At 40.4% G+C, this 26364-nt stretch overlaps 2 protein-coding genes across 4 annotated transcripts in view; one reads left to right on the top strand and one right to left on the bottom strand.

The window, feature by feature from the left end:
• Positions 1-26364, top strand: part of DENND5A (DENN domain containing 5A) — a 75629-nt gene extending 49265 nt beyond the window's left edge. Inside the window, exons 9-23 of one of the 3 annotated variants that reach the window (XM_016147367.2) lie at positions 1070-1220; positions 1895-1988; positions 4141-4272; positions 7613-7765; positions 13129-13213; positions 14664-14748; positions 15206-15334; positions 19338-19459; positions 20517-20662; positions 21253-21371; positions 21752-21933; positions 22531-22613; positions 23101-23224; positions 23812-23980; positions 25337-26364. In XM_016147367.2, the coding sequence (XP_016002853.2) occupies positions 1070-1220; positions 1895-1988; positions 4141-4272; positions 7613-7765; positions 13129-13213; positions 14664-14748; positions 15206-15334; positions 19338-19459; positions 20517-20662; positions 21253-21371; positions 21752-21933; positions 22531-22613; positions 23101-23224; positions 23812-23980; positions 25337-25520 (1958 nt within the window). In that variant the 3' untranslated portion in view covers positions 25521-26364. Of the gene's footprint in view, positions 1-1069; positions 1221-1894; positions 1989-4140; positions 4273-7612; positions 7766-13128; positions 13214-14663; positions 14749-15205; positions 15335-19337; positions 19460-20516; positions 20663-21252; positions 21372-21751; positions 21934-22530; positions 22614-23100; positions 23225-23811; positions 23981-25336 lie in introns of those variants that run through there. The other 2 variants (XM_016147368.2, XM_036221862.1) reach the window with 2 other exon arrangements.
• On the bottom strand, positions 423-554 carry LOC107512154 (thymosin beta-4-like). The gene has a single exon (XM_036221865.1). The coding sequence runs from the start codon at positions 552-554 to the stop codon at positions 423-425; it is 132 nt and encodes a 43-aa protein (XP_036077758.1).

Raw genomic sequence — 26364 nt, 5'->3', positions numbered from 1 at the left:
TTCTAAAAGAACCATTTTTTTCAGGTTTTAAAACGTTTTATTTGCATGTTTAAAAAATTGTGCATTTTAATAATTAAAATCATTTGAATAACAAAAAAATGGGACCTTGATTAAACTGCATTTTACAGTCTGCAGGACATCTTGAACCAACTTGGTTTTTACTTTAGATTTCACTGTCATCCCATCCAGCTTCTGCTTTCACCAACATGCAAGTTCTTTTCCTTCCCTGCCAGCCAGTCAGGCAGATGGGAGAGGCAGGTGTGGCCTTCGTTGTCATTAGTTCTTTGATCTTAAAAGGGGCAGCACAGTCATTTAAACTTGATCCAACCTTTTTGCATTTTACCAGAGTCAAACAGCTAAAAAGTAAAATAAGAAAGCAATGCTCGTTGAATGTGTGGTGCATATTGGAGATGCCTGCCTTATTACGATTCACCTGCTTGCTTCTCTTCAGTTGTTCCTTTTGAAGGCAGTGGATTTTTCTCTTGTGTTTCTGTCTTCTTCAGTTTTGACTTATTGAATTTCTCAATCTTAGCCATATCGGGTTTGTCAGACATGGTTGCAGAGGAAGCAGAGTAGATGTGCGAACGAGTGAGTCCTATCTGCTCAGTGGCAGTCGCCAAGTGCCCCGAAAACCAGTTTTTAGATTTATTAATTTTTTCTGTTTATTTGATTGGTTTCACTCTGGCCTTTAATATTTTCTTTCTTGTACTTTGAACTTAATTTGTGCTTCTTTTTCTAGTTTCTTAAAGTGGAAGCTGAGGTCATTAGTTTGAGACCTTTCTTCTTTTCCAAGATAGGTGTTTAGTGCCATAAATATCCTTTTAAGTAATACTTTAATTATATACCATACATTTTGATATTTTTATTCCGTTTTCTCATTTTTATTCAGTTCTTATTTTCCTTCTGATTTCTTTTTCAATGCATGAGTTATTTAGAAGCGTGTTATGTAGCTTTAAGATGTTATTATTGATTATTGTGGTCAGAGGATATACTTTGTGTACTTTTGGAGACTTATGGTGGAGAATATGGTATATTTTAACAAATATTTTTTGTTGTTGTTCTTATCTAGAGAAAGCAATTGAGCTACGTTTGGCAAAAATTGACCATACTGCGGTTCATCCCCATTTACTTGACATGAAGATTGGACAGGGGAAGTATGAGCCAGGCTTCTTCCCAAAGCTGCAGTCTGATGTGCTTTCCATTGGGCCAGCCAGCAACAAGTGAGTCAACCCCAGGGATTCTCTGATTTAGTTCCTTAATCATAGATCTCTAATCATCCAGTATCTGTACATGAGCTGATAGAAGACCTCTGAATTTTTCAAGTGAATATGGAGAAGACCCAACTATCCAGGTTATTTACTTGTTTGAACAAGAAAACAGGTGACAAAATATCATCAGCTCCTGTCTCTACTGTGCAAATTGGTATTGCTCCGCATGCCTATGAGCTTCAAAAAGCCAGGCTGTGGATGGGTTGAAATTATCTCATGACTGAATTTCATACAGACACCTAGCTAGCATTATGTCTTCAGTAAGTGGTGGTTGAAATAATTGGTGTCTGAGCTGAAAGTAGATAACTCAGCAGGATTGCTGTTCTTTAGTTATTTTTGGAGATGAGTGTATCAAAGCCCAGATAGAGTTGATTGAGTATAGTTTTGGATCTGCATGTATAGGTTTTGTAGATGTTTCAAGAGAGTTATGACTGCATTCTCTTGGGAGTTGTCTTTCTAGACCAGTAACTGATCTTTAAGCTAATCTTCCTCAAGTTCTCTGAGCTATCTCTGGTGACTTTTTGGTGGTTTCACAGCATTGGTTCCTAGACATTCAAGTTTTCTCCTGTTATTTGACCTTACTGTCGTAGTGGGATGTTCTTAATTGCCTGTTTTTATTGTGTTAGGTGGACAAAAAGGAATGCCCCTGCCCAGTGGAGGCGGAAAGATCGGCAGAAGCAGCACACTGAACACCTGCGTCTAGACAATGACCAGAGAGAGGTAAGACACCTTAAGAATGACAATGCTACATTCTACTTTTCTTTCCTATTTCCTTGGCTTCTGGACTTATTCAGATGTCCTAGCGGTGACCTCATTCATGTCTGAATGTGGAGCAGAGGTATAGTGACCACTGAAATAAGAAGGTAGTTTGAGACTGAAGAATGAAGCAGACAACTCGATGGATTTTGGCAGGATTTATCATCTCGTGGTTACTTATAGGGATGAAGTCAGAGCAGAGGTCAGAGATCATCTGCACAGACTGTTTAAGATGTTATTATTGATTATCAGATACCTTTCCCAGTAAAGAAGGGTTAATAATAGGGTTAGTTCCTGATGCCTGTTACTGGGCCTAAGTTATGACAAATTCAGTATGTATGATGTTCTTCAGGTGACAGCTAACCATCAGCCATGTCGGTCCTGTCTGAGCCAGGCTCTGTTTGCAACCCCACTCAGGAATGATGTCAGAACTTAGAAGAGAGACTTTCACTGTCCTTTCAGTACTTCCTCGTGCATCATACTCACTCCCTGGGGAGTGTGACAGGAACCATAGAAGATAAGAGTCTGAAACTTGGAACAAATTCTTTTAAAATTTGTGAGGCTTTTCTGTGTGTGTGGTATGCTAGTAAAGAAGTAATTCTGTTAGAGTGAGAAGTGATGTTAAACTTGGGTTAATGCTGTCAGTCTCTGAACCTAGGGAGAGGGTAACTTTTTCCTATTTTTTGTGTATCTTAATTTAAAACAGATCATCTTGACTTTTTTTTTCCCCCAGAGGAACAAAGGAGAGGAAATGTTGTTTGTTATCAGGTACCTAGGGACTGAGGATTTTTGAATTGACCTTTTGAGACCTCATTGTAAGCTCTCAGCTCTACTATAACTTGTTCCCAGTAAAGTTTCTAGTTATAAACCTGAAGTTGGAGACCCTGCCTTACTTAGTTGCAGAGAAGTTGTGAAAATGGTGTTTAACTTTGAGAAACCTATTCAGGAACTTATTTTTGAGGAAAGACCCTGAAATTTGAATTTTATAAATATAAAACTTAATAAAGCATTTTGTTTTCATATGTTTCTGGCACCTTAGTAAATGGGAAAATAAATAACATATATTTGCCCTTGCTATTTTTAAAGGAATAAATTAAAATTATAAGGTATGTTATGAATTTTTAACTGCTAATTTGTAGGATACAGTTGTGCTTAGAGTTTTTGTGAGGATGGCTTAAGGGGCGTTAGGTATTGATGTTCCTTAAAAGTTTTCCATGGGTCTTCCATGTCACCTCCATATTACTTCTTTCAGTAGCGTTTATTGAGCATACTTTCTTGGTCAAAATCACTATGGTAAACACTTTGAAATATAACAATGACAAGAAAGTAGCCTTGTCCTCAGAGAATACCAGCTTTTTAAGGGAGCAAAGTTAGGTACACAAAAAACTTTGGTAGAAGAGTCTTATTAAAGGACCATGTGAGAGTCAAGGTGATGTTTGATCACTGATTAGAGAAAGCAGAGATCATTTACACCTGGAGTAATCATCAAACAAGACTGTTTAGTGGAGTCAGAATCTGTTTAAGCCTTGGAAGATGATGATAGGATTGTTAGAAATAAAGAAAGGCATTTTAAGTAGAGGAAATGCAGGATCAAAAGCTTGGTGATTATTGTATAATGGAGGCTGTGGGCAGAATATTTTGGAGGAAGGATGTACTAGCAGTAGCTAGTAAGTTAGGCAGGTAGGTAGCAGTAGTCCAGGAGATAGTAATTGAAACCTAACCTTAAGGGTTGGTGATAGGGTTGGTTAGTGGGAAATGATTTTCTTAATAGTACTCTGACATTTGGATGCATTTGCACACTGAGTTATATACATGGTTTGGCCGTGTGTGTGTGTGTGTGTGTGTGTGTGTGTGTGTTACCCCTTATATCATTAAAACAAAGGTAATTACAGTACTGATTGAGTGCTTACATCTGAGAAAACAATTCATCATATTATCTCAGTTTTTCCCTTTGTTACAGAGCTGCATTTTAAACTTTCTGCCCTTAACTTTATATGAACCTAGGAAAGCAGTAAGAAAGTACCAGGTGTTAGTGCCCTCTTCAGGCACCCATCAGTACGTCGCCTGAAGTTTGTGTGCATGGGTACAAAGAGTTTGATTTTTCTGTTTGTTGTAGAAGTACATCCAGGAAGCCAGGAATATGGGCAGCACCATCCGCCAGCCCAAACTGTCCAACCTCTCCCCATCAGTGATTGCCCAAACCAACTGGAAGTTTGTAGAGGGCCTGCTGAAGGAATGCCGCAATAAGGTGAGCTGCGGACGCCTCTGTATGTGTACGAGTTCCTTGGCAGCCAAGGTGAGACCAAGCCTTGGCTCTGACCATTCTTTCTTGGTTTTAAAAATATTGTTAACATAATGAGATAGTACTAATTATAAGATCCTGTTAATTTGGAAGTAGGTGTATTTGTTTCAAATAAAAGAAACCATTAATCAAGAGCAAGCACACTTTGCTTGATATAAACTTAATATGTATTCTTTGAAACTAAGAAACGGATGTTGTTTTTGTTTTTAGCCATCTTATATTACTTACTTGAAATCGTTGTAGTCGAATTGTCTTCACCAGATTAATCTTACACATATAAAAATATTTTTGCCTCTATTTTAATTTGATAGCAGTGATTATATATGCCTAGAAACAAGAATTTATCGAGTGCCTACTATGTATCAGGCCAAAGTGTGTTATTCAGTTTAAGCTCATTGTTGGGATGTTTTTCTCAATTCTACAAAGACAATTATTTTTTACAAAGCTTTACTGAGATATAATTGATATAAAAATTGCACACATTTAACGTATACATCTTGATGAGTGTGGACATATACGTTCACCTATTATACTATTACCACAATCAAGATGCTAAACATATCAGTCACTTCCAAAAACTTTATGTTCTTTGGTGGGTTCTGTTTGTTTCTGCGGTGAGAACACTTAACATGAGCTCTATCCAACATATTTTAAAGTGCACAATATTGTATTGTTAATTATAGATATAGCAGATCTCTAGAACTTGCTTATCTTGCATACTGAAATTTCATATCTACTGAGCAACAATTCCCTATTTTCCTCTCTCCCTGATAAACAACATTCTATTCTCTGCTTTTGTGAGTCTATTTTAGATGCCCCATATATACGGAATCATGCATTATTTGCACTTTGGTGACTGGCTTATTTCACTTAGCGTAATAACCTCTAGGTTCATCCATGTTGCAGCAGATGTCAGGATTTCCTTCTTTTTTAAGGTCGAATAATAGTCTATTGTATATATTGATATACCCTCTTATTTACCCATTTCATCTGTTGATAGACACTTGGGTTGTTTCTATATCTTGGTTATTGTGAATAATACTGCAGTGAACATGGGGTATAGGTATCTCTTTGAGATTATGATTTCAGTTTTTTCTGATGTATACTCAGAAAAAGGATTACTGGATCAAAAGACAGTCATTTTTAATTTTTAATGTTTTAGTTATAAATGTAATTTCTTGGTTTTAAAAATTTCGTTAATACAATGATATATATAATATTTCATAAAAATGTATCCTTTTAACCAAGTCAGTATACCATACTTCTTAGGACAATTCAACTTAGTCTCTACTGTAATCTTCTGTTTATTTGTCAATGGGAAAAAATTTTCCTGCATTTTAGGTTTGCAAGTAGTAGTCATATATAGGATGAAATCAAATATACTTTCTTTTGTTGAAGAAATGATTACTGTTGCAAGTTAGATTGATATAGTAGTACTGATATTTTGTATTCAGATTTTTTTTTAAAAAAAGCTGCTGTCAGTTCACTCTGAGCCATTGATATCTGTAATTTCCACACAGTGTTGTTTTTCCTCTGTCACGAACATTGGTGATGCTGCCTTTCCTGAAAGAGGGCTTTTCTGTTATCTCTGAGATTTGTTTTCCAAGACACTGATATTCATCCTCAGGTTTTGAGGTACAAGCCCGGTCATTTATAACTTCCTTACCTGCATTGCCTGGTCAACAATAACTGCAAAATACATCCCAATTTCAGAGATGTTACCATATGGAAAAATGTATATCTTAGAATTAAAGAAATACAGCAATCAATCTAACACCACCAAATGTTGGGTAGCATATAGAGCAACAGGAACTCTCATACTGCTGGGCATATAAATTGTTATGACCACTTTGGAAAACAGCATATTGTTATCTATCATTCTTCTCCTCGGTATATTTCCTAGAGAAACATTTGCAGCACGACCCAGGAGATATGTATAGGAAGTTCACTGTAGCATTCTTTGTAATAGCCATAAACTGGAAACAACCCAAATGCCAATCAGTAGGAGAATCAATAAGTAAATTGTAGTATATTTTTATGGTGCAGTGCTATACAGTGGTGGAAATGGACAACAGCAATACCCATTAATGTAGATGAATTTCACAAACTACAAAAAAAAGTTGAGCGAAAAAGCAAATCACAAAAGAAAACATTGGCAAAACTAAACTATGCTGTTTAAGAATGCAAATATAGTTGATAATTATTTCTTTGCTTTTCTGTACTTTTATTGTATAAATCAGGATACTGGTCACTTTTAGAGTGGCAAGATGATTGGAGGACATGTGGGGTGCTTCAAAGGTATACATGGGCAATGTTTTATTTCTTAACCTAGGTGATGGTTTCAGTAATATAATAAGGTGTGTGTATATATATCTATATACATGTACATATATGTATGAGATATTTCCAAATAAAAACATTTTAAATAGTAACACTGGAAAGAAGTAAGCCAAAGCATTAAGAGTTGTTGCTTCTGAAAGTTAGTATCAGTGGTGAGTTTTACCCTTGCTCTTTAAATTTTTATCTCACAAATTTATAATATGATTAAATCTTACTTAAGAACTTGAACTCGGGCAGATTTAGGTTCAAAGGCCAGATGTGCTACTTCTTCGCTGTGTGATTTTGGCAGATTACTTTTTTTTAATCAGTAAATTCAGACCTTAATTTCCTTATCAGTAAATTGGGAACAGTAATAATTCTTATCTCAGTCATTAGGAGGCTTAAATGAGATAATACAATGCTTAATACAGTGCCTAACACACAGTCGTAGGAGCTATGCTTATCATACAGTGTGTGTTTTTGTTTTTTGTTTTTTTTGTTACAATAGGCATTTGAAAATTTTTACCTAAAAGTAAATTATTCCTCCTCAGTTTTTTATTTCCTTGACAGGTACTTCAGATACATTTCTAGGATTAAATGCTTGAAGATTTGTTTAATAAGGTCAGTTAAGTAAAATCGGAGAATGTCAGAAGTTAGCATGACCAGAGGGTTCTTTTCAACTCTTTTTATCTCATAAATGCAAAAACTGAATCCAGGGTGATGAAATCACTTGCCCAGGGTTATACAGTGATTACTGTGTTCTTATCTTTACTAAACTTTTAAAGAATTCATTCCATCATAATCTGGCCTGTGTGGTAGAGAATAAATACCCTCTATGTCTCTGGGTTGTACTCATCTTATCATTCCCAGCCTAGCAGATGTGCTGTGCAGGTGGCTACAACCCTCTCCAGTTGCATGTGATCCTGCTCACTGTGGTTATCTAATCCTACCAAATGATTTCTTGTAGACCAAGAGGATGCTAGTCGAGAAGATGGGCAGAGAGGCTGTGGAGCTAGGGCACGGTGAGGTCAACATCACAGGAGTGGAAGAGAACACCTTGATCGCCAGCCTTTGTGACCTCCTGGAAAGGATCTGGAGTCATGGGTTACAAGTAAAACAGGTAAAGAATGTCTGGCCTCTCCCTGCTGAGCAAACTGTCTTTCTGTTTTCACTTACTAGCTTTCCCATACTCTTCCAGCTGGCAGGCTTAGCAGCAAGTGCATGGTGTGCATGGGGTGGGACTTGAAATAGTTAAACAAATAATTAAATAAATATGATTCAAACTATTTTCTTTAAAAATAGGTTTCATTAATGTGTATGTTTGTCAGACATTTTAAAAGTAGCATCTTCCATCCTGCAAATAGAGCTGAAGGCCAGACTGATAGATCCTGTTTGACAGCTGGCCCTCGTCTGGAGATGGAACACAAAGAAAGAGAAAACTTGGAGTTCAGAAATACCATGCTCTCTGAGGGTGGAGACAGTTTACCATGTCTGTCCTTTAAAGCATTTTTTAATGTACTTATACTCATGTACAAACATACATTTAAAAATTCAAAAGAACCACAATAAGATAACTTTTCTCATCCACTAGAATAACTAAAATAAAAAGACAGTCAATGACAAGTATTAGTGAGGATCTGGAGAAATTGGAACCTTCATATATTGCTAGTGGCAATGTAAAATAGTGCAGCCACTTTGGAAAACAGTCTGGCAGTTCCTTGAAATATTAAATGTAGCATTATATTATGACCAAGAAAGTTTACTTCTAGCCATGTACTCAATAGAAATGGAAACATATGTAAAAACAAAAACAAAGCATGTACATAAATGTTCATAGCAACATTATTCTTAGTAGACCAAAAGCAGAATAATCCAAATATCCATCAGCTGATGGATATATAAAGTAAATGTAGTATATCCATACAATGGAAAATTATTTAGCAATAGAGGAATAAAGTATGGATACATGGTATAACATGGATAAACTTTTGAAACATAATAAGTAAAAGAAGCCAATCACAAAAGCCTACCTATTGTATGACCCAATTTAAATGAAATGTCCAGTTAGGCATATCCATAGACAGAAAGTAGATTAAAAGATGCCAGAGGCAGGAGGGAGAAATAGGGAGTAACTGCTGATGGATATGGAATTTCTTTCTGCGGTGATTAAAATGTTCTAAATATAGGTAGTGGTAATGGTTGTATAACTGAATATAATAAAAACCAGATTTTTTTGGTGCAGAAAATTATATACTTTATAAGTGTGAATTTTATGGTAATGTGAATTATATTTCAATAAAACTTTTTTAAAAATCCAGATGGGATCATACTGTACATAATGTTTTGTAATTTGCTTTTTCTGCCTCATAAATATTTTTTCCATGACCTCCACTAATTTTGGGTGATAGTATAGGAAGTGTTTAAAAGCTCAAAGTATAAATCAGATCGACCTGGGTTTGATTCCCACTTAATTTTATAAAAATGTTTTCTTATATGTGTGATAGAATTTTAAAAGTACCCACCTTCATAGGATTCTTGTGAGGATTTGAAAAGATAATTCATGTAAAGCACTAAGCTCAGAGCCTGATATCTGGGAGGTTCTCTGTAAATGTTTGTGGTTATTATTATTGTAAAATCTCAGTTTTAATTACTGTATTATTGTATAGATGTGCCATACTTGAATCAGTCCCTTATTGTTGGTCATTTAGGTTATTTCTGATTTTTCAGTATTATAAACAACACTGTGATTATAGATTTTTTTTAATGTTAAAATTTGTGTATCACATTTCTAAAATTTTCAGAGCCCTGTGGTGTAGTAGCAACATTATGGGCTTTGGAGTTAGAAAGACTTAGATTTGAATCCTAGCTCCATTGAGTGACTTGAAGTGATTTGTGCTTTTTGAGTCTTATCTTCCTTATTGTAATACAGAGTTAATAAAACTTACTGTTCAGGGTTGTTATGATAATTATATGAAATAAAAATAGGTACCTGGCATGTGGTGGGTATATAACATATGACAGCTGTATTATGCCAGGGTCTACATGAAGGATTTCTATTTCCTGTTATCTATAACAGATGAGTAGAATATACATAATCATTTTATAATTTTCCTAAACTTTAGCAAGCCCAGCACTATAGTTGAGCTCTTTCAGCTTTTTGGTAAAATACATGCACCCAAAACTTTTTAATATTTGCCATAAAAATGTATAGGCATTTAAAAATGTATATATCATCATGTATTCTAAACCTGTCTTCTAAGGCCTTGCAGCCACATTCTGCAAGAATTACCACAGCATGGAGAATTTCTTTTGGAGTCCATTTGATTCTCTTCTCAGTTTGGATAGACAGAGGCTACTTGTTTGGTGAGAAACCAGTACAAAATAATGGGACTTTTCAGTTGAGGTTCCATTTTGTTCTGCATCCTGCTTCTGGAGTGCTAAAAGTGAAGTACTGATTGTGTCATCAGGGGGAGGTGAGGGCCTGTGCTTGTCGGCAGGGCATTTATGCTCTCAGAGACACATATACAGCTAGGGGTTGGCACTATGTTAAGCTCCTACAAGCATGGTTCCTTATGGCTTCATTTTACTAGCCTGCGTGAAGAGCACCTTTCTCCTGCTGAGACATTCTTCAATTATGTTCCAGTTCAAAGGTTATAGCCTATTTACCTTGTCTCCTTCATGAATTTGGTGCATGATCATGCATAGATTGTGACCTAATTCACTCTCAGAGAGTGATCTTAAAGCCCAAAGCCCTCTTCTGGGGGTACCTTAATGATCAAATACTCATTTTTATTACTTAGAAAGTAGGGAGAACCCAAACAGCAGTTTTTGCTGCTAGCCTCCTAAAAATTATTAACCATGGCTGTCTGTGTGTAGGGCTGCCTGTAGCAAGTCCTCATAAGAACCTCTGTTATTCTCACTACTCTCTTTGGCTTTTGGTGACATAGTCCAAGGAGATGGGTGTCCTACGCTAGTATATTTTTCTGATAATAAGAGGTGAAGTTTGGTTTTTCATAATAGTTTGTAATTGTTGCCTTTTAGGGACTGCTAAGTGAAAAGGAGATCCTCAGATTTGTGAATAATCCGATAGTATATTTTATCTGTATATTGTGTAGTCACATCCCCAGATGGGTAGTCAGGCTATATTAAACCTTGCAGTCTCTATCAGTCCCTTTGCAAAAGAGGAAAAAGAATAATCTATGTCTCCTGAACTAGAAAGACCCCAGTGCTCTGTGACTGAGCTTCAGCCCAGCTACGGCTCTCTCATTTTTTCCCTTGCCCTCCCTCCTTGACTGGCACGATCACTGTGAGCCAGGGTGTCCTTCTGGCACAATGGCCTGGCTTTGCTATTGCCTTTGGCTCTTCACCGTCATGGCATGTGAGGGCTCTCTGGTGACCAGCTATATTTAGTGTGTGTCACATCCACACAATTGTATTAAGGGAAGCTGCCTTCCTAGTCTGCCTACATGCAGGAATACAGTAATGAATAAATCAAAATACTTGCCCTTTTAGGAGCCTACTCTAATGGTTTTGATAAATGGATGGATGAATGGATTTCTAGAAATTGATCTACTATCTCTAAGAACATGAATATTTTAAGCTTTCATATCATCTTCTGCATATATTATATTAGTATACCAGTTAGTAACAGTGTATAGGTGCTGTAAGTCTCATTGATTTTGTCAAACATCTACTTTATCAAATTTTTAGTATTTAAGTGAATCAAAAGTAGTTTTCTCCAGTTTTAATTTGTGTTTTAAAAAAATTGCCATTGAAGTTGTTTTTTTTTTTTAAGCTGGTTAAATCTTGCGGGAAATCCAAACATACAGCAAGTTTATGTCAACAGCTTGCTAATGCATAGATGAGGGTTTTTTTCTATTCAAATTCTCGATTTTTTTTTCTCCAAAATGGATCAAGTTGGTGGATAGAAACAGAATAGATCCTTGATATTTTCAAGGGAAAAATCTCGAGCCCTTAAATCTTCACATTCACCACAGAGCATAAAATCTTCTTCAGAAAGTGTAACTTTCAAAGTTAAATGATCTCTTTCAGAAGCAGTCTGTATAGCATCATCTTTAAGAGCAATGTTTTTAGCATTACACAGATACAAACTTGAATCTCAACGCTCTACTTACAAGCTTTGTGATCATCTACAATACAAATTACTTAATCTTTCTGATCTTTGCTCTTTTCTAAAGAAAATGAGGATCCTATTTTATAGGATCGTTGGGAGCATTACATAAAATATTGTATTTTAAACATTTAACTTTGTTGATAGCAAACCTCAAGCAAGATATGGTAGGTTCTGTCATCATTACTATTACTTTAATAAAATACAAAACTAAAGTCATTTATAAAATTATTATAATAAATCTCACTACTAAAACAAACATTATATTACATTTTTATCAACTATATGGGAACATTTACCACGAATCTGAAATAAAGATTTTATCACATAACAAGGGTTGCTATAGTGAAGGATGACTAGAAAGAGACAAAGTGGTTTCTGGATGGCTGGCCGGGCTCACCCACTACCTAGGCAAATTGCCCCTTATATCAGGCTTGCAAATGCTATTCAGATTTATGCCTTGGTAAGATGACAAATTACTACACGTCTCAAATAGTTTAAACTGTAACTCATATATCCAAATGCTAAGCATTTGTTATATTGACTATAACATCTTAGCCTTGCAGTTAAGTACCAGCCTATTCCCTGAAGGTTTCTTCAATTGTAACTTCAATAGTAAATCCTCATCATAGTGGATTTCTCCCCAGCCTGCACTAAGAGCAAGAATGGAATGCCTTTAAAGATTTTAGGATTTTCAGGAGCTCTCATAGAATCTTGTAGACTGGATATCAGCTTCTCTGTGCAAGAGTCATCATGCTGTACCCAAACTGATTTTCAACCAATAAACCATTTAGAGGTTGATAGGCCATTCACTTTTCAATTATTTATTTATTTATTTTTAAAGATCGAAATGATTTATTTTAGTCTTGTTTGAGAAGTCACTTTTTTCTTTCTTATCTATTGATCCATTCACATCTCTGTTTGGCCATTCCTTTCTATTCCCGGTGGGGGACCATTTCTCTTTTCTGTTCTTTATATTTCTCCTGGATTTTAGTAGGGAGATATATTTGTATATACTTTGCACTTAAGTGTACATTGAGGTAAGAAATAGTACAGTAAGTCCTCACTTAACATCATTGATAGATTCTGTGACTTTAAGTGAAACGATACGTAACGATACCGATTTTACCATAGACTAATTGTTATAAACAAGAGTTAAGTTTCCGTGGCATCTCATCAACATTATAAGGAAACAATGTTGAACAAAACGATGTTGTTTGAGGACCTTTTGTATAGGTGCTTTTTAATAAAAGCCCATATCTATATGTTTAAGTCATATCTGACTTGGTTCACTAGATGCCTTGGCCTCTGAAATCTAAACTGATAGATATTTTTCCCTTGTGTTGTTGCAGGGGAAATCAGCCTTGTGGTCCCACCTGTTACATTATCAGGAAAACCGACAGAGAAAACTCACATCAGGAAGTTTCAGTACCTCAGGTAAGATGGTCTCTGCACCATTAGAGAGAACTCCGTCTACCCACTTTTCCATTCCCCACTGGAGTGATCATTTGCAGCAGACTATTCCAAGTCAATGAAGCGTTTGCTCTGTAATGTTTTCTCTTTAAAATATTAAGCCATTGGGCTTTTTGAACCACAGAGCATGCATGTCATAGCCATGCAGTTTGCTTTCATTATATACCCTTTTGATCAGTGAGATGGAAGGCATATCAGCAAGAGGCCAGTCTTAGAATTCTGAGTTTAGGTTTTAAATGAATTTGGGTGGTACTGATGTGTTTGGAGCAAGCCCTTTTCAGAGTCTTTGTTTTATTTCTCTGAGATGGACATTAAAGTGATCTATCAGTTAAGAGAGCCTGTTTGTCAGTGTCCTACATGAAGGTCTGGTGTGAATAATCCCTTACACTTTTTTTCCTGTTTCTCATTTGATAAAAATATCAGAATTGGCAGGAACCCCAGAGATCATCTATTTCAGCCTTCTTTTATAAGAGGAGAAAACTGGGATCCAGGGAAGAAGAGAATTCACTCAAGATCACATAGTGAATCGGTAGAAGAGATTAGGAGCCTGACCTTTTGTCTCCTGCTCTGGTGTTCTTTATACCATTCTAAAGTGTTCCTGCCAGGACAGTTCCCCTCCTTCCTTTGCTTCTTGGCAGCATCTCCCCTTTACACCATCCTTCATTCTCCTCTTACTGCCAGAGAATTCATTTAACTTTCTTGGATGTTCATATCCTGATGGTAAAGATCAGTTTAAATGGGAGTGAAAAGAAAGCCATGAATTCAGTGTGTCTTTGCCCTTAAACTAGTTGACTTCAACTACTACTGAATGTGGCTGAAAACCAGGTACAAGAGCTCCCTAAGTAGCCTAATAAGAAGTTTTTTGGCCCACTTTCTGGATATGAGAGTAAAAAATCTTTTTAGGAAGGCCATAGAACTTATTGCTAAGTGACCAAGATACTAAGTTTTAAACATTGGGCCAGATATGAGGATATAAAGGTATCATATCTAGAGGTCCTAAGTATTCTGGAAAATACTCTTTAAACATCCCCTTGGCTCTTTTGTGTCCCATTTTGAAGCAAGAGCAAGACAAGAGTAGTAGCTCCAAGTAGAAGCACTACTTCCATGGATTATGATGAGAACATGTTGGATTAGGAGCCAGGGGACTTGACTTTGCCACATGGTGACTAGGGAAAAGCAGCTAACCTCTTTGGATTTCAGTTCCCTCTGTGATATCTTCCTTGGCTATCTTATAAGTTGTTAGAAAATTGAATGAGATAATATGCGTAAAGGTATTAAATCTGAAACCTAGAGGGATAAACCAGTGTTATCAAAGTAATTGTTCCCTATGGAAATTTGTGATTTGAGATAAGAAGTCTAATCAACTATTTGGATAGTCAGATCTCTTTGGACATCACAAACTTGTTTGTTCTAGGAATACTTCTTGATTCAGAACGGAGGAAGTCTGATGCCAGCGCAGTCATGTCTCCCCTGAGAATCTCCCTCATTCAAGATATGAGGTCAGTGTGGGCTCATATGTTATAAGCCATTAAAATCCTGTTTTTAGGTACTGCTTACGTATCTGCTTTAAATAGCAGGATCTCAGTGATTTGGGCTTTGCAGTATTTTAGTTAACTAGAAAGCCCTCCTCATTGGTCTTGTGCCTCACAGTGCATTTGTAGAGCTGTATAAGCAGTTGGGTTTTCTGACATTTTTGGAGAATTAAACCAGAGTATCTCAAGGCCTAAAGGCTCTTGGGTTAGCTTGGTTCCCCCTCTATTCCTCTACCTCCCAAAGTTGTGGTGAGACTGCTGCCTGGCAAAGCTACATGGAAACCCAAGATTTAGAGAACAAGAGGTGGACTCTCCCAGGGTGGGATAGGGGTGCCTCACTGGGCCTCTTTTATTTTACAGGTGGCGTGTTGTGAGTTCATTTCCCACCCTGCTCTTTACTTCCCTTTTCTTCTTACCCCTTCAGGCACATCCAGAACATCGGGGAAATCAAGACTGACGTGGGAAAGGCCAGAGCATGGGTACGACTATCCATGGAAAAAAAGTTACTTTCCAGACACCTGAAGCAGCTCCTCTCAGATCATGAGCTCACCAAGTAAGGCCACTCCACCTGGAGTAGAACCAGGCTCTCAGGAATGGTGGGGGGATTGGAAAGCCCTGTGTGTGAAGAAAGAGTATTTAGTATGTCATTACTGCTGTATTCAGCTAAACTCGAGTTGTGTATGAGGTTTTTTAAGCATTCCCAATTTTCCCTCTTTATATGTAGAAGACTAATTCTACTATATTTGTTCTCCCTACCTTCTCAATCTGCATGCTCCCAAACGGCTTTCTTAAAGAGGTAGTTAGAAGGATGGGGTCCTCATTGGTTACCTCAGTTTTGAGGCTCCTCCTCTCCTTCCTGCACTCAGGTAACTTGTATATCTCTTGGGCATATGGTATTTTCTCGGTCTCTTTACTATCCTGGGGAGGAAAGGAGTGGAGGATTAAAAGAAAACTTGTAAGATATTCCCTTATATCTTTTGCTTTCTCCTGAGCCCAGGGCAAGCCCAAAGTAACTAAGCCCTTGCTCTTTCTCTCTGGACCCTGCCTGAGTCTCCCTAGGGCCTAAAAAGGCTTTTAGATGACCCTTCTAGTCCTCTACATCCACAGATTTTACTCAGAAAGGGAGAGGGGAGAGATTCCAAGGCCTCACACTTCCAGAAACCACTAAACCTACAGTTACTTTCTCCCGATGTTATATCTTTTGCATTTTTTCTGTACTCTAGCTACTAGAGGAGGAGGAGGAGGAGGGAGGGCTACCATGTCTCTGTCTTTTCCTGTAAGTTTGGTTCTTTCTACATTGGCAAACAATTGTTGGACATTTTTATTTAGCATTTCCTTAGGCATCTTTTCTTGGTTTTCTTTATTATGAGACTTCCCTGTAGACCTTGGGGAAATTTTGTGTGAGCCAGTTGATTAAATCTGCAGAATCTCTTTTTATTCAACACGGAAATATGACTTTTAGACTGTTTATTGTGTATATAGACCACAGCGAGAAAGCAGATTTAAAACCCTGGTAGATTAGAGAGCTTACCTTGAGAGGTTATGAAATAACAATAAGTGCTTAAATTTGATTCCCTAAATGGACAAAAAGGTTGAGGAGTAAAATTTGAAGATTGGGAGGACAATTGAAAGAGAACAAGTGAACATGTAAGCCTGGAGTTTGGAAGGGAGACTTTTGCACACCATATTCTAGAGGACAATTGTGTGTGGTGAAAAAAATCTGTCACTGTAGCTGTGTGGGCACCAGGGCCTGACAGGGCAGGAGTGTTTCCTGCTGGCCAGTGTAGGCTTCACCTGTCAGATGAGACTGCAAGTCAGCAGGAGGCCAGAGAGCCACCTGATGGAGACTCAAGCACAAGAACTTTCTAAAGTCCAGGACAGTGGGTAGGTCTAGGGTGTATGAGCTTCAAGTACTGGGCGACTGCAAACAGGGTGCAGATCTCATTGAGGAGGCTAATCTTGCTTTCTTTAAACTATAGTCCTGTTAGAGGAGATAAGCTCAGAATTTACTCAGTATATAGTAACTTCTTACCTGATTATCTGACTTCTATACTTCTCTGAGTGGAAAATGAGGTGAGTTTTGCTACCACAGATTGCATTTTGGATGGGGCATAGGGAGAGAGAAAGGGGCCCTTTATCAAAACCTGCCCATTCTTCCATCCTTCTCTCTCTCATCTTTTTCTTCAATTTGTTTCAAGTTCCAGCTGCATCATACCCCTCACCCTTCTTAGGATGTCTTCAGCACTTTCAGGGCTTAGTCAGAAGTTTTCTTTGCCAAAGTTTCCTTAAACTGCCTAGAGACTTGCTCCATTCCTCTGCCAGTTACCCATACCTTTTGTTACATATTTGTTCATCCCTGTTTTACCACCAATGGCTGTATTATCATTATCTAGTTTTATACTGCTTATTAAAATTTGTTTCCGTCGATGGCATTAATGGTGTACCTTTCCCAGTACAGAGCATGTTGCCTAGGACCTAGTAGATATTTTTAATTGTGCACATAAAATGTGTGCATAGTTACACAGGCAGGAGGAGGTACACAGCCTTGGAGAGTATATCTTATAGACTGTGCCTGAGTCTAGGATTTCCAGCTAGCCTCTAAGACTGTTGGCAGCTTGGAGATGGGGTAAGGTGGTGGGGAGGGTAAAGTGGCCCTGTATTCTAAGGGAAGAAGTTAGTTGGCTCCTCTATAGTGAGCTCAAACTTTTCCCCTAATCTCTCTACAGTGACTAATACTGTGTAATGCTTCCTCTACCTTGAAGCTACTTTGCATGGCTGCCATGGCCCTATACCACCCTTTTCTCTTTTTCCCCTTGCTCTTCTCATGATGTTGGCTTCCACAGTCCTCAGTTCTCTGCATGCACACACATTCTTTTCACACTCTCACCTGCTCACATGCTCTCTCACTTAATGATCTCACCCATTCTCATGACTTCTCTCACCTCTAAGCAGGTGACTCCCACGTCTGAAGCTCTAGCTCTGATGTTTCTTCTGAGCTCCAGTTCTGCATTTATTTCCATTCAACTCTCCTACCTTTAAGTCAGAAAGAACAAAAGCAAGCTTCACAGTCTTCATCATAACTACCTTTCTCTCAAATTTTTTGTTAATGTCACCATTATTCTCTCTGAACATCCCCTCTCTTCCCTACCTAGGTTTAAAATTTTAAGTGAGTTCGACTCTTTGCTTTATCTCCCACATACACATTTCAGGTCCTTAGCTTCTGCCTCCACCTGTCTCCTTTATTGCCGCAGAGTTTCACCCTCATTCCCCCTTTTACCCTTCAGCTGCACCAGATTTAAAATTCCTGAAGTTGGTTGTGGCTTTCCCTTTATCTAGGGCAGATTGCAGAAACCTATTACTTGTAGGGCAAACTGCGAACTCTTTAGCTTGAATATTGCAGGCCTTCCTTCATTCGACTAACCTAACTTTTCAGCCTCATTACTGATTACTTCCCTGAGCCGTCAACTCCAGTCAAATTGGTTTCCATACTCTGTCCTGTTCCTTCTTCCACATGCCAGTCTAAATTTGTGCTGTCCTTCAGGCCTCTATTGTTTAGGACCATTGAAGCTTATGGCTCTTTAAATTGCCAGAGAGCCTTTCATTTAGCAACTCATTATGTGGCGTTTACCTGATATATTCATTTAGACTGTATTTGAGGATAGGTGTTTCCCTTTTCGGCACCTGCACATAGTAGGCCTTGGTTGGTGAGTCATCTGTTGAAAGTACCTTATAAACCTGACTAAATAGAACCTCACGGATATGCTGAGTCGTATACCTCTGGCCATGGTGGTTAGTTTTTCTTGGTGACCAGGATAATTACCTTTTTTGTTCTCTATGTTGAGGACCTGTGCATTTGGCTCTCTGTGTCCCCTGTACCTAAGGAAGGTATCATTGTTGTGTAGGTACATTGCAGATGGCCTGCAATGTCAGGCAAAGAAGTTGGTCTTTGATGAGTAAGTAGTAGGGATAAGGGATGGGGACAGGAGAAATTTTGAAAAGAGGCGAAGGACATGATCTCTGTAGCTCTTCCTTGCCTGTGACCTAGATCATTTCCTTTATATTTCCCTTTATTGCCTTTGAGGTAGTCCGGGGCTTACCTTTACATTTAGAGCAGTGTTCTGACTTATGGATCTCGGGTCTGCTGAGGGTCTGATACTAGCCCTGGGAATGAATGATGATCACAGACCTCCTGCCATTGCTCCTCCCACACCACACACTGGGGTGTTGCCCTAACTAGAAGCCTGAGAGGTCCTGTGTCTTCCTTGAAGAAATTTCATGCCAGCCCTCAGTTTAAGAAGAGAGAGCCCATGACCTCTGATACTTTACATTATAGTAATATCATCCCTTGGACACACATACTGTTATTCCTACTATAGCTTAAGCTACTTTTCCTCTAGCCCTCAGAGTAGCTGGCTTTGTTTCTTTTTCAGGTGGCCCTAAAGAACTTGAGGCTTGACATCTTATTCTTTTCACTGTCTCCATTCAGAACTGAATAATTCTAGCATCGTCCCCCTCCTTTTGGCCAGGAGACTGATGTATTGCTTCTTCTCTGACAGAAAGCTGTACAAGCGCTATGCCTTCCTGCGCTGTGATGACGAGAAGGAGCAGTTCCTCTATCATCTCCTCTCTTTCAATGCCGTCGATTACTTTTGCTTCACCAATGTCTTCACAACTATCCGTGAGTAGGCCTGTACTCCCCACTAGCCTTCTTGGTTTCAGTCTTCATGAGCCTGCCTGAGGCTAACTCCCTGTCCCCATTTTAAAGAAAACAGATTATCACTTGCACTTTCTATTTGCCTTTTGTTTCTGTGGGGAGAGAGGTGCACATGCCCTTCTTCAAGGTTGTTTTTCCTCTGAAACTTCTCATTCTCCCTCTGAACTGGGAGCTTAGTCATTTTGGCCATCATGTTATCACGTTTGTCCTAGGCACTGCTCTGGGAGCCTAAGGCAATGAGGTGGAGTGGAGTGGGGTGGGGAGGTGAAGTTCACTGCCCTCTCTGCACACCAGTAAAGAAATCTTCCCTAACTCATTATGATTTGTGAGAAGTCTACTCTTGCTGTGGGCCTCAGCCTTCCTATTTCCAGAATGAGGAAGAGGATTCAGTATGGTCTAAGGAAGGCCCCTGGAGCCTCATCTTTTTTTGGTGCCAGGACACTCCAGGGTCGTTAATGAATGTACCCCATGGCTAGTTGTTTGGCCAGTGGCTCAGCAGTCTCAGGGGGCTTGGTCTCTTGTAGGATAGCCGTCCTTCCCCTTAGAGACAAGGGCTATAGGCTTCAGTAGGGGCAACATTGAACTACAGTGTAGAGGACCTGAAGGAAACTATTTCCCTCTCTGTGCCTCAGAAAAGGGATTGCAGTACCTGCGTGGCCTCTCCTGAGAGTGTTATGAGCATTCATGAGGTGACGGAATGAAAAGTGCTCTGAAAAGCAATTTAGTATAATGTCGAATTGGCAATACTGTTTGAGGTTCACTTATTTCCGAGTGTGTATATGGACTTGGATCTTTGATGTTTGGGTGGTAACCGTGGGAGGAGTGAGAGTGAGGGGAGGATTGGCTGATCTTCTGAGCCAGCCAGAGCCTAGGTCCTCGGGACCTGCTGCTCTGGGCTCTGCCAGGGCCAGTACAGCAGCAGCCACAATCATACCAGCATGCCTGGGGCAGATCAGGGCCCTTTCAGGTATGGGAGGGATTCCTGATCCCCCTCAATGCCTTTGTGGCTTCCCCTAAACAGTGATCCCCTACCACATCCTGATTGTACCAAGCAAGAAGCTGGGGGGCTCCATGTTCACTGCCAACCCATGGATCTGCATCTCGGGAGAGTTGGGTGAGACACAGATCCTGCAGATTCCCAGGAACGTGTTAGAGATGACCTTTGAGGTATGTGTTATCCGGGGACCACAACCCCAGGCTTTGTGGGGATCTGAGTTTGCAACAGCTGTTTTTTGGAGCTTTCTGCAGAATTTTATGGAGGCCTTACTCTGTACAGTGTTAAGCATCAGCATAGCTCACCTGTGCTGAGATGTTTGGAGGTCGGAGCAAAGGGTTGACTCGAGGAGGGAGAAGCCTGCCTAAATGGTCTCTGGCTGGAAGGTGCTTACCCATCTGAACTTGCATACTTCCCTGTCCATGGTATGTTGAGAAATACCCAAGAGTTCTTTCAGCTTCTGATCCCAGGTGTTTACAGATACCTCTGAATCCCAAACTGCTATCCCACTTCCATAGCTGCCTGCTCCCAGGCCCTGTTCTCCCTCTAGATAGCAGCATCTTCTTTCTCAGCCATGGGCCCCTCATAAGATCGTGCTGTACTGCTAGCTTTGGTGGTGGGTAGAGCCATGAGCTCTGCCCCTGTGAATGCTCAGAGGCCAGGTTTTAGGCAGCCAGTCAGATCTCTGCCTCTGAGAAATGCCACTCTCTTTTTCTGTTTTTCTGACCCAGCCCATCTTCTCTATTTGGCTATTCTCTCACAGTGCCAGAACTTGGGAAAGCTCACTACTGTGCAGATAGGCCATGATAATTCTGGGCTGTATGCCAAATGGCTGGTGGAGTATGTGATGGTCAGGAATGAGATCACAGGACATACCTACAAGTAAGTGTTCCTTCAGGTATACTCTAAGATAGTGGGGCAAGATGTACCACTGGGGTCTTTGTTTGAAGCTCGGGTATATGGAGTTCACAAGGAGACCCTTTAGGTTGTAATAGACCAAGGTAACTTCCTGTTTGGCTTTGCCTGTGTACCTGAAAGAAAAATAGGAGGGTTTTCCAAGCGAAGATGTGTAACATTGCTGTGCATAGGTTCCAGGCCATCCATCACTCAGTTGTCATCCCTGATGAAATACACAGTGGGATGGATGAGCAGGGCCTTGATGGATTCCCAGGCATTGGCTTTGTCGATGGCTCTTGCTAAGCAGCAAGGGGAAAGACGCTGGAGAAGCAGGCAGCTCTGACAGGCCATTGCCTGACTTTTAGGTTCCCGTGTGGCCGGTGGTTGGGGAAGGGCATGGACGATGGGAGCCTGGAGCGGGTCCTAGTTGGGGAGCTGCTCACATCCCAGCCCGAGGTGGATGAGAGGCCATGCCGGACCCCACCCTTGCAGCAGTCCCCCAGCGTCATCCGGAGGCTTGTTACCATCTCACCTAACAACAAGCCCAGTAAGTGAGAGGAGGGGCTGGGTCCTCATACTACCCAGCCTGGGAAATGTGGGCAGATCCCTGGGAGCCCTGATGTATTAGCCCAAACCCCAGCCTGTGCAGCTGCCTCAGGAGCCACCTCTACTGACAAAGCAGTCTCAGGCCTTTGTCGCCTTCTTCTCATGAATCCTCGGGGGATTTGGAACTCTCCTTCGAGGCTTGGAAGGAGAGGGGAGAGCTCATGGAGCCCAGACTGGGTTCTCTATATTATTTGTATATGATACTAGAGAAGAGAGGGGTCTACCTTCTGGTTTTCTCTTTTGTGGTTCCTGAGCTTCATGGCCAAATCTTGTCCCATTTTTGGTTGCCAAAAATTCTAGGGTAAAATGAAAAATAAACTTTATGGAACTCTAAGGTATTGGCTTTTGCTTTTTTCCCAAGATTTTAGGAAGAGCTAGCTCAGCGAATTTGGGTGGGTGAGAGCCACTCTTCTCAGGAAGGGTCCAGGCTGTCCTGCCTCTCTCTTGAGCCCTCCCAATGTCCTCAGTCTACTGCTCAGTCAGCTGAGCACTGTTAGTTTCTGAGATTGGTTAGGGATGTCTGCTTGATTTTTATCAGAGCTGAACACTGGGCAGATCCAGGAGTCCATTGGGGAGGCAGTCAATGGCATCGTGAAGCACTTCCATAAGCCTGAGAAAGAGGTGAGCCTTTCTGCCCTTCAACCCAGGGCCTTATATTGAATAAGAGAAAATTTGCTTGGAGTGTACAGTGTGTGCCTCAGTTAGTTTGAGATTGAGCAGTTTCCTTCCTTTGGGGGCTTCTGCCTTGGGTTACACTGCTTTTCTTATACACAAATGACCCATCAGAGTTCCTAGGCCCCTTGTGAATATTGTGTGTTCTTGTCCTCTTCAGGATTTTCCTAGGTCTCCCTGAATAATGGCCACACTGGATTTGTCCCCCTGGTCTGTACCCAGATCCATCATCTTTTCATTTATCCATTCATTTAGCAGGTGTTCACTCCGAGAGCTGTTCTGAGCTAGGCACTGTGCCAGGTGCTGGGGAAATAGACTGGGCCTCTGCCTGTCCTTTGCTTCTGTCCAAACTGTGGGCTTTGGATTTAGGGATGCAGTGGTGGGAGAGCAGCTTGGCTGAGGCAAGCCTGTCAACTCTCCCCCATTTCTTTACCAGCGAGGCAGTCTGACACTGTTGCTGTGTGGAGAGTGTGGCCTTGTCTCAGCCCTGGAACAGGCTTTCCAGCATGGATTTAAATCACCCCGTCTCTTCAAAAATGTCTTTATTTGGGATTTCCTGGGTGAGTTGGACTAGGGTATGAGGGTGGGAAAAGCATGTGAGACACGGGGACTCACCAGTATACATGGGTGTAACCTCTGGGGTCTGCGGTTAAAGAAGCCAAACCAGGTGACTCAGATTAGAGCAATCGTTTGTTTGCCCTGCCTTTTCTCACCGTTTACTCCTCACCTCCTGAGAACTGGACAGAATAGATTCTTTTTAGGCATCCGTTGTATAGTATAGGCTTAGTTTTGAGTCCTCACACTTTGTTCTTGTAGATCCAGAGGGCTAGTTGATAGCATTGGAGCCCAAGCCCTGTGTTGTACCCACTTGGAGAATTTTCATATAAGGAACTTATTTCACAAGAGTTTTTTTATCTTTAGAGAAACAATCAGCTTTATATCAGGGCCACATAAATAACTTTTAAAACTATTGATGAGGAACATAAGGATCATTTTGAAATGTGACCAGTGATGTTAGAACACTCAGGTTATTCTCATTAAGTTACCTGCATCAGCATGGGGAGGTCCATGGCAAGTGGCCTGCAGGATAGTGAGGGATAGGTCGGTTTTGAAAGCCTTTGTCACTGGCAGGTTTATCTCTTCACAGAAAAAGCACAAACTTATTATGAAACTTTGGAGCAGAATGAAGTTGTTCCTGAAGAAAACTGGCATACAAGGGCTCGGAATTTCTGCCGATTTGTCACTGCAATCAACAATACTCCCCGGAACATTGGCAAGGATGGCAAGTTTCAGATGCTGGTGTGCTTGGGAGCAAGGTACTTCAGCCTCACAGCCCACAGTATATAGTAGCCAGCCTTGGAGGTGGTGCTGGAATCCTTATGTGGTGCAGGGTGTGGGGGACTGGCTAATACCAGGCGTCCTTGGACAAGTGAGGCCTTGGAGGGCTTCTTAGAGACCCTTAGTTTCCTTCATGTACCATATATATGGATGGGAATCTGTGGAAGTGGGGATAAGAGTGTGTGTGTAACTGGGGAGAAGGGGCCACATTTTTATGAGAAGGAATAAAACCACCCCACTGGTGAAATTTGAAAGAGAATATATCTAGTCATTCCTTCAACAAACATTTAATAGGCCAGACCTTGTGGAAAGTGGTGAGAATAGAGCTAAGTCAAACATGGCCCCTACCATGTAGAAGTTCACTTGTCCCAGTTAAAAAAAGTACAAGGCAGAAGGTTGTGAAAGTCCAAAAAAGAAGTACACATTCATAAGATATGCTAAAAATGTAGAGGAGAAAGATCAGAGAAGGCTATAAGGGTGAGCCTTGAGGAGCTGGGACAGAATCCTTTCTTATTAGTATAGATTTGTTTATCAGGGAACTGAAATTATATTAATTTGATGTCCCGGATGATGTGTGACAGAGTGGGCAAGATTGTTAGGGGTTATTCGAGTAGGTCAGATGAGAGCAGGAAGCCCAAATAAACTTAAAGCTGAATTTGTTCAGGCCACAGAAGGGAGGGAATTGGTGTAGTGGTTATAGTCTCTGGAACCAGATTCATTAAGTTTACATTTTCAGATCACCCACTTACTAGCTGTGTGATCTTGGACAAGCTACTCAATTTCTTCATCTATAAAGTGGAGACAATATTAGCACTAATAGCACCTACCTTGTATCATAGGGTTGCCATGACGGTTAAATCTCTTATAACAGTACTTGCTACATGCTAAGCACTATGTGGATATTAGCTCTTAGTATTATTCCTGATGGTGGTAGCTATGGGGAGGAGTGGTTGGCTATTTCCTAAAGATCGGCTGTTGAGGTAGAAGAAGTGGTGCTGCCTGGTCCTGGTGTCTGGTTGGTAGTAGGGTTATGTAGGGAGGGAGGGGGCAGTAAGGAAGGAGGAGCAGGCCTGGCGTCAGATGACGGGGCTGATTTGGGTCAGATTGGGTTGGTGTCTTAGGGCTGGGCAGAACCTCAGTGGGAGCCTTTTAAAGCTGTGTAGGGCCTCTTTGCCAAGCCCTGTTACAGGACGAAAAGGGTATTATGGGGAGCTATTTGCTTCTCCAGCTCAGACTTCGTTTAGGGAGTGGTTGAGCAGGCTTCCCCTTGGTCTTGAACTAACCATCTCCCTTCCTTTCCCTTCTGAACCATTTGGACTGATCTTGCCCACCAGAGATCACCTCCTACACCACTGGATTGCCTTGCTGGCCGACTGCCCCATCACCGCACACATGTATGAGGATGTGGCACTGATCAAAGACCACACACTTGTCAATTCCTTGATCCGCGTGCTGCAGACATTGCAGGAGTTCAACATCACGCTGGAGACATCCCTTGTCAAGGGCATCGACATCTGACCTCCCAGCACCAGCTAGCAATAGGACTGAGAAAGACTCACCCTGCAGCTCTGACCCTCTTCCCCAAGGGACTTAAGCAGGTTGTGCAGGAAATGGAGAGGAAATGTACACTCACTGTAAAAAGAAATCTAGAGGATTTTTGGAATAAATAATCTATTTTAGAGTTTATTTGCTGATTTGCTTTTTACACACTTTCATGTGAAAGAGTGATAGGGAGAGGGAGACGAGGTTGGTGCCGCTTATTTTGAAGCTGGTGCCCTCCCTCGCCATGGCCGCACGCTGGGAGCCTGCGGCCTCCCTGGACTGAGCCTGGCACCGCATGTGGGGCAGTTCTACTTTCTTGCCCCACTGCGTTAATAAGGCCATTCCACATTGTTTTTAAACTAATGTTTTCTATATTAACATTATTACAGATATTTGGCTTTCCTGGGCCACACATAGGTGTGCTGGGCGGGAAGCCCAAGCTCCAATCAAAGGGATTTTTAGTAGTGCCTCTACAAGCACTGATGAGTCAGTCGCACATCTTTTCTTTTTGTGTCAGTATTATTTGGGAAGAAGACATGCTGAGATGTATCATCGTGCAGAAAATCAACATTTCCTCTTGGCACGCAGTTGCACAGAAGTAAACATAAGCATGTTTTAACAAGTTTTCCATTTTTTTCCCGTATTATTTATTTAACTCTCATTGTGTGTTTTAAGTCTTTCTTTTTATTTTTTCTTTTTTTAAGAAAAGGAAAAGCTTGTCACAGTCTAACTGGCTATGTTATTATTGTTAAATTTATGTTGTTTTGCAACTTAGAAACCAGCTACAGTATGGCCCACTTAATAAAACACCTGAAACAAA

The sequence above is a fragment of the Rousettus aegyptiacus genome, unplaced genomic scaffold (assembly GCF_014176215.1).
Source record: "Rousettus aegyptiacus isolate mRouAeg1 unplaced genomic scaffold, mRouAeg1.p scaffold_m13_p_5, whole genome shotgun sequence".
Classification (NCBI taxonomy): Eukaryota; Metazoa; Chordata; class Mammalia; order Chiroptera; family Pteropodidae; genus Rousettus; species Rousettus aegyptiacus.
The sequence above is the reverse complement of the archived record's forward strand: the minus strand, read 5'-3'. Positions and strand labels throughout refer to the sequence as shown.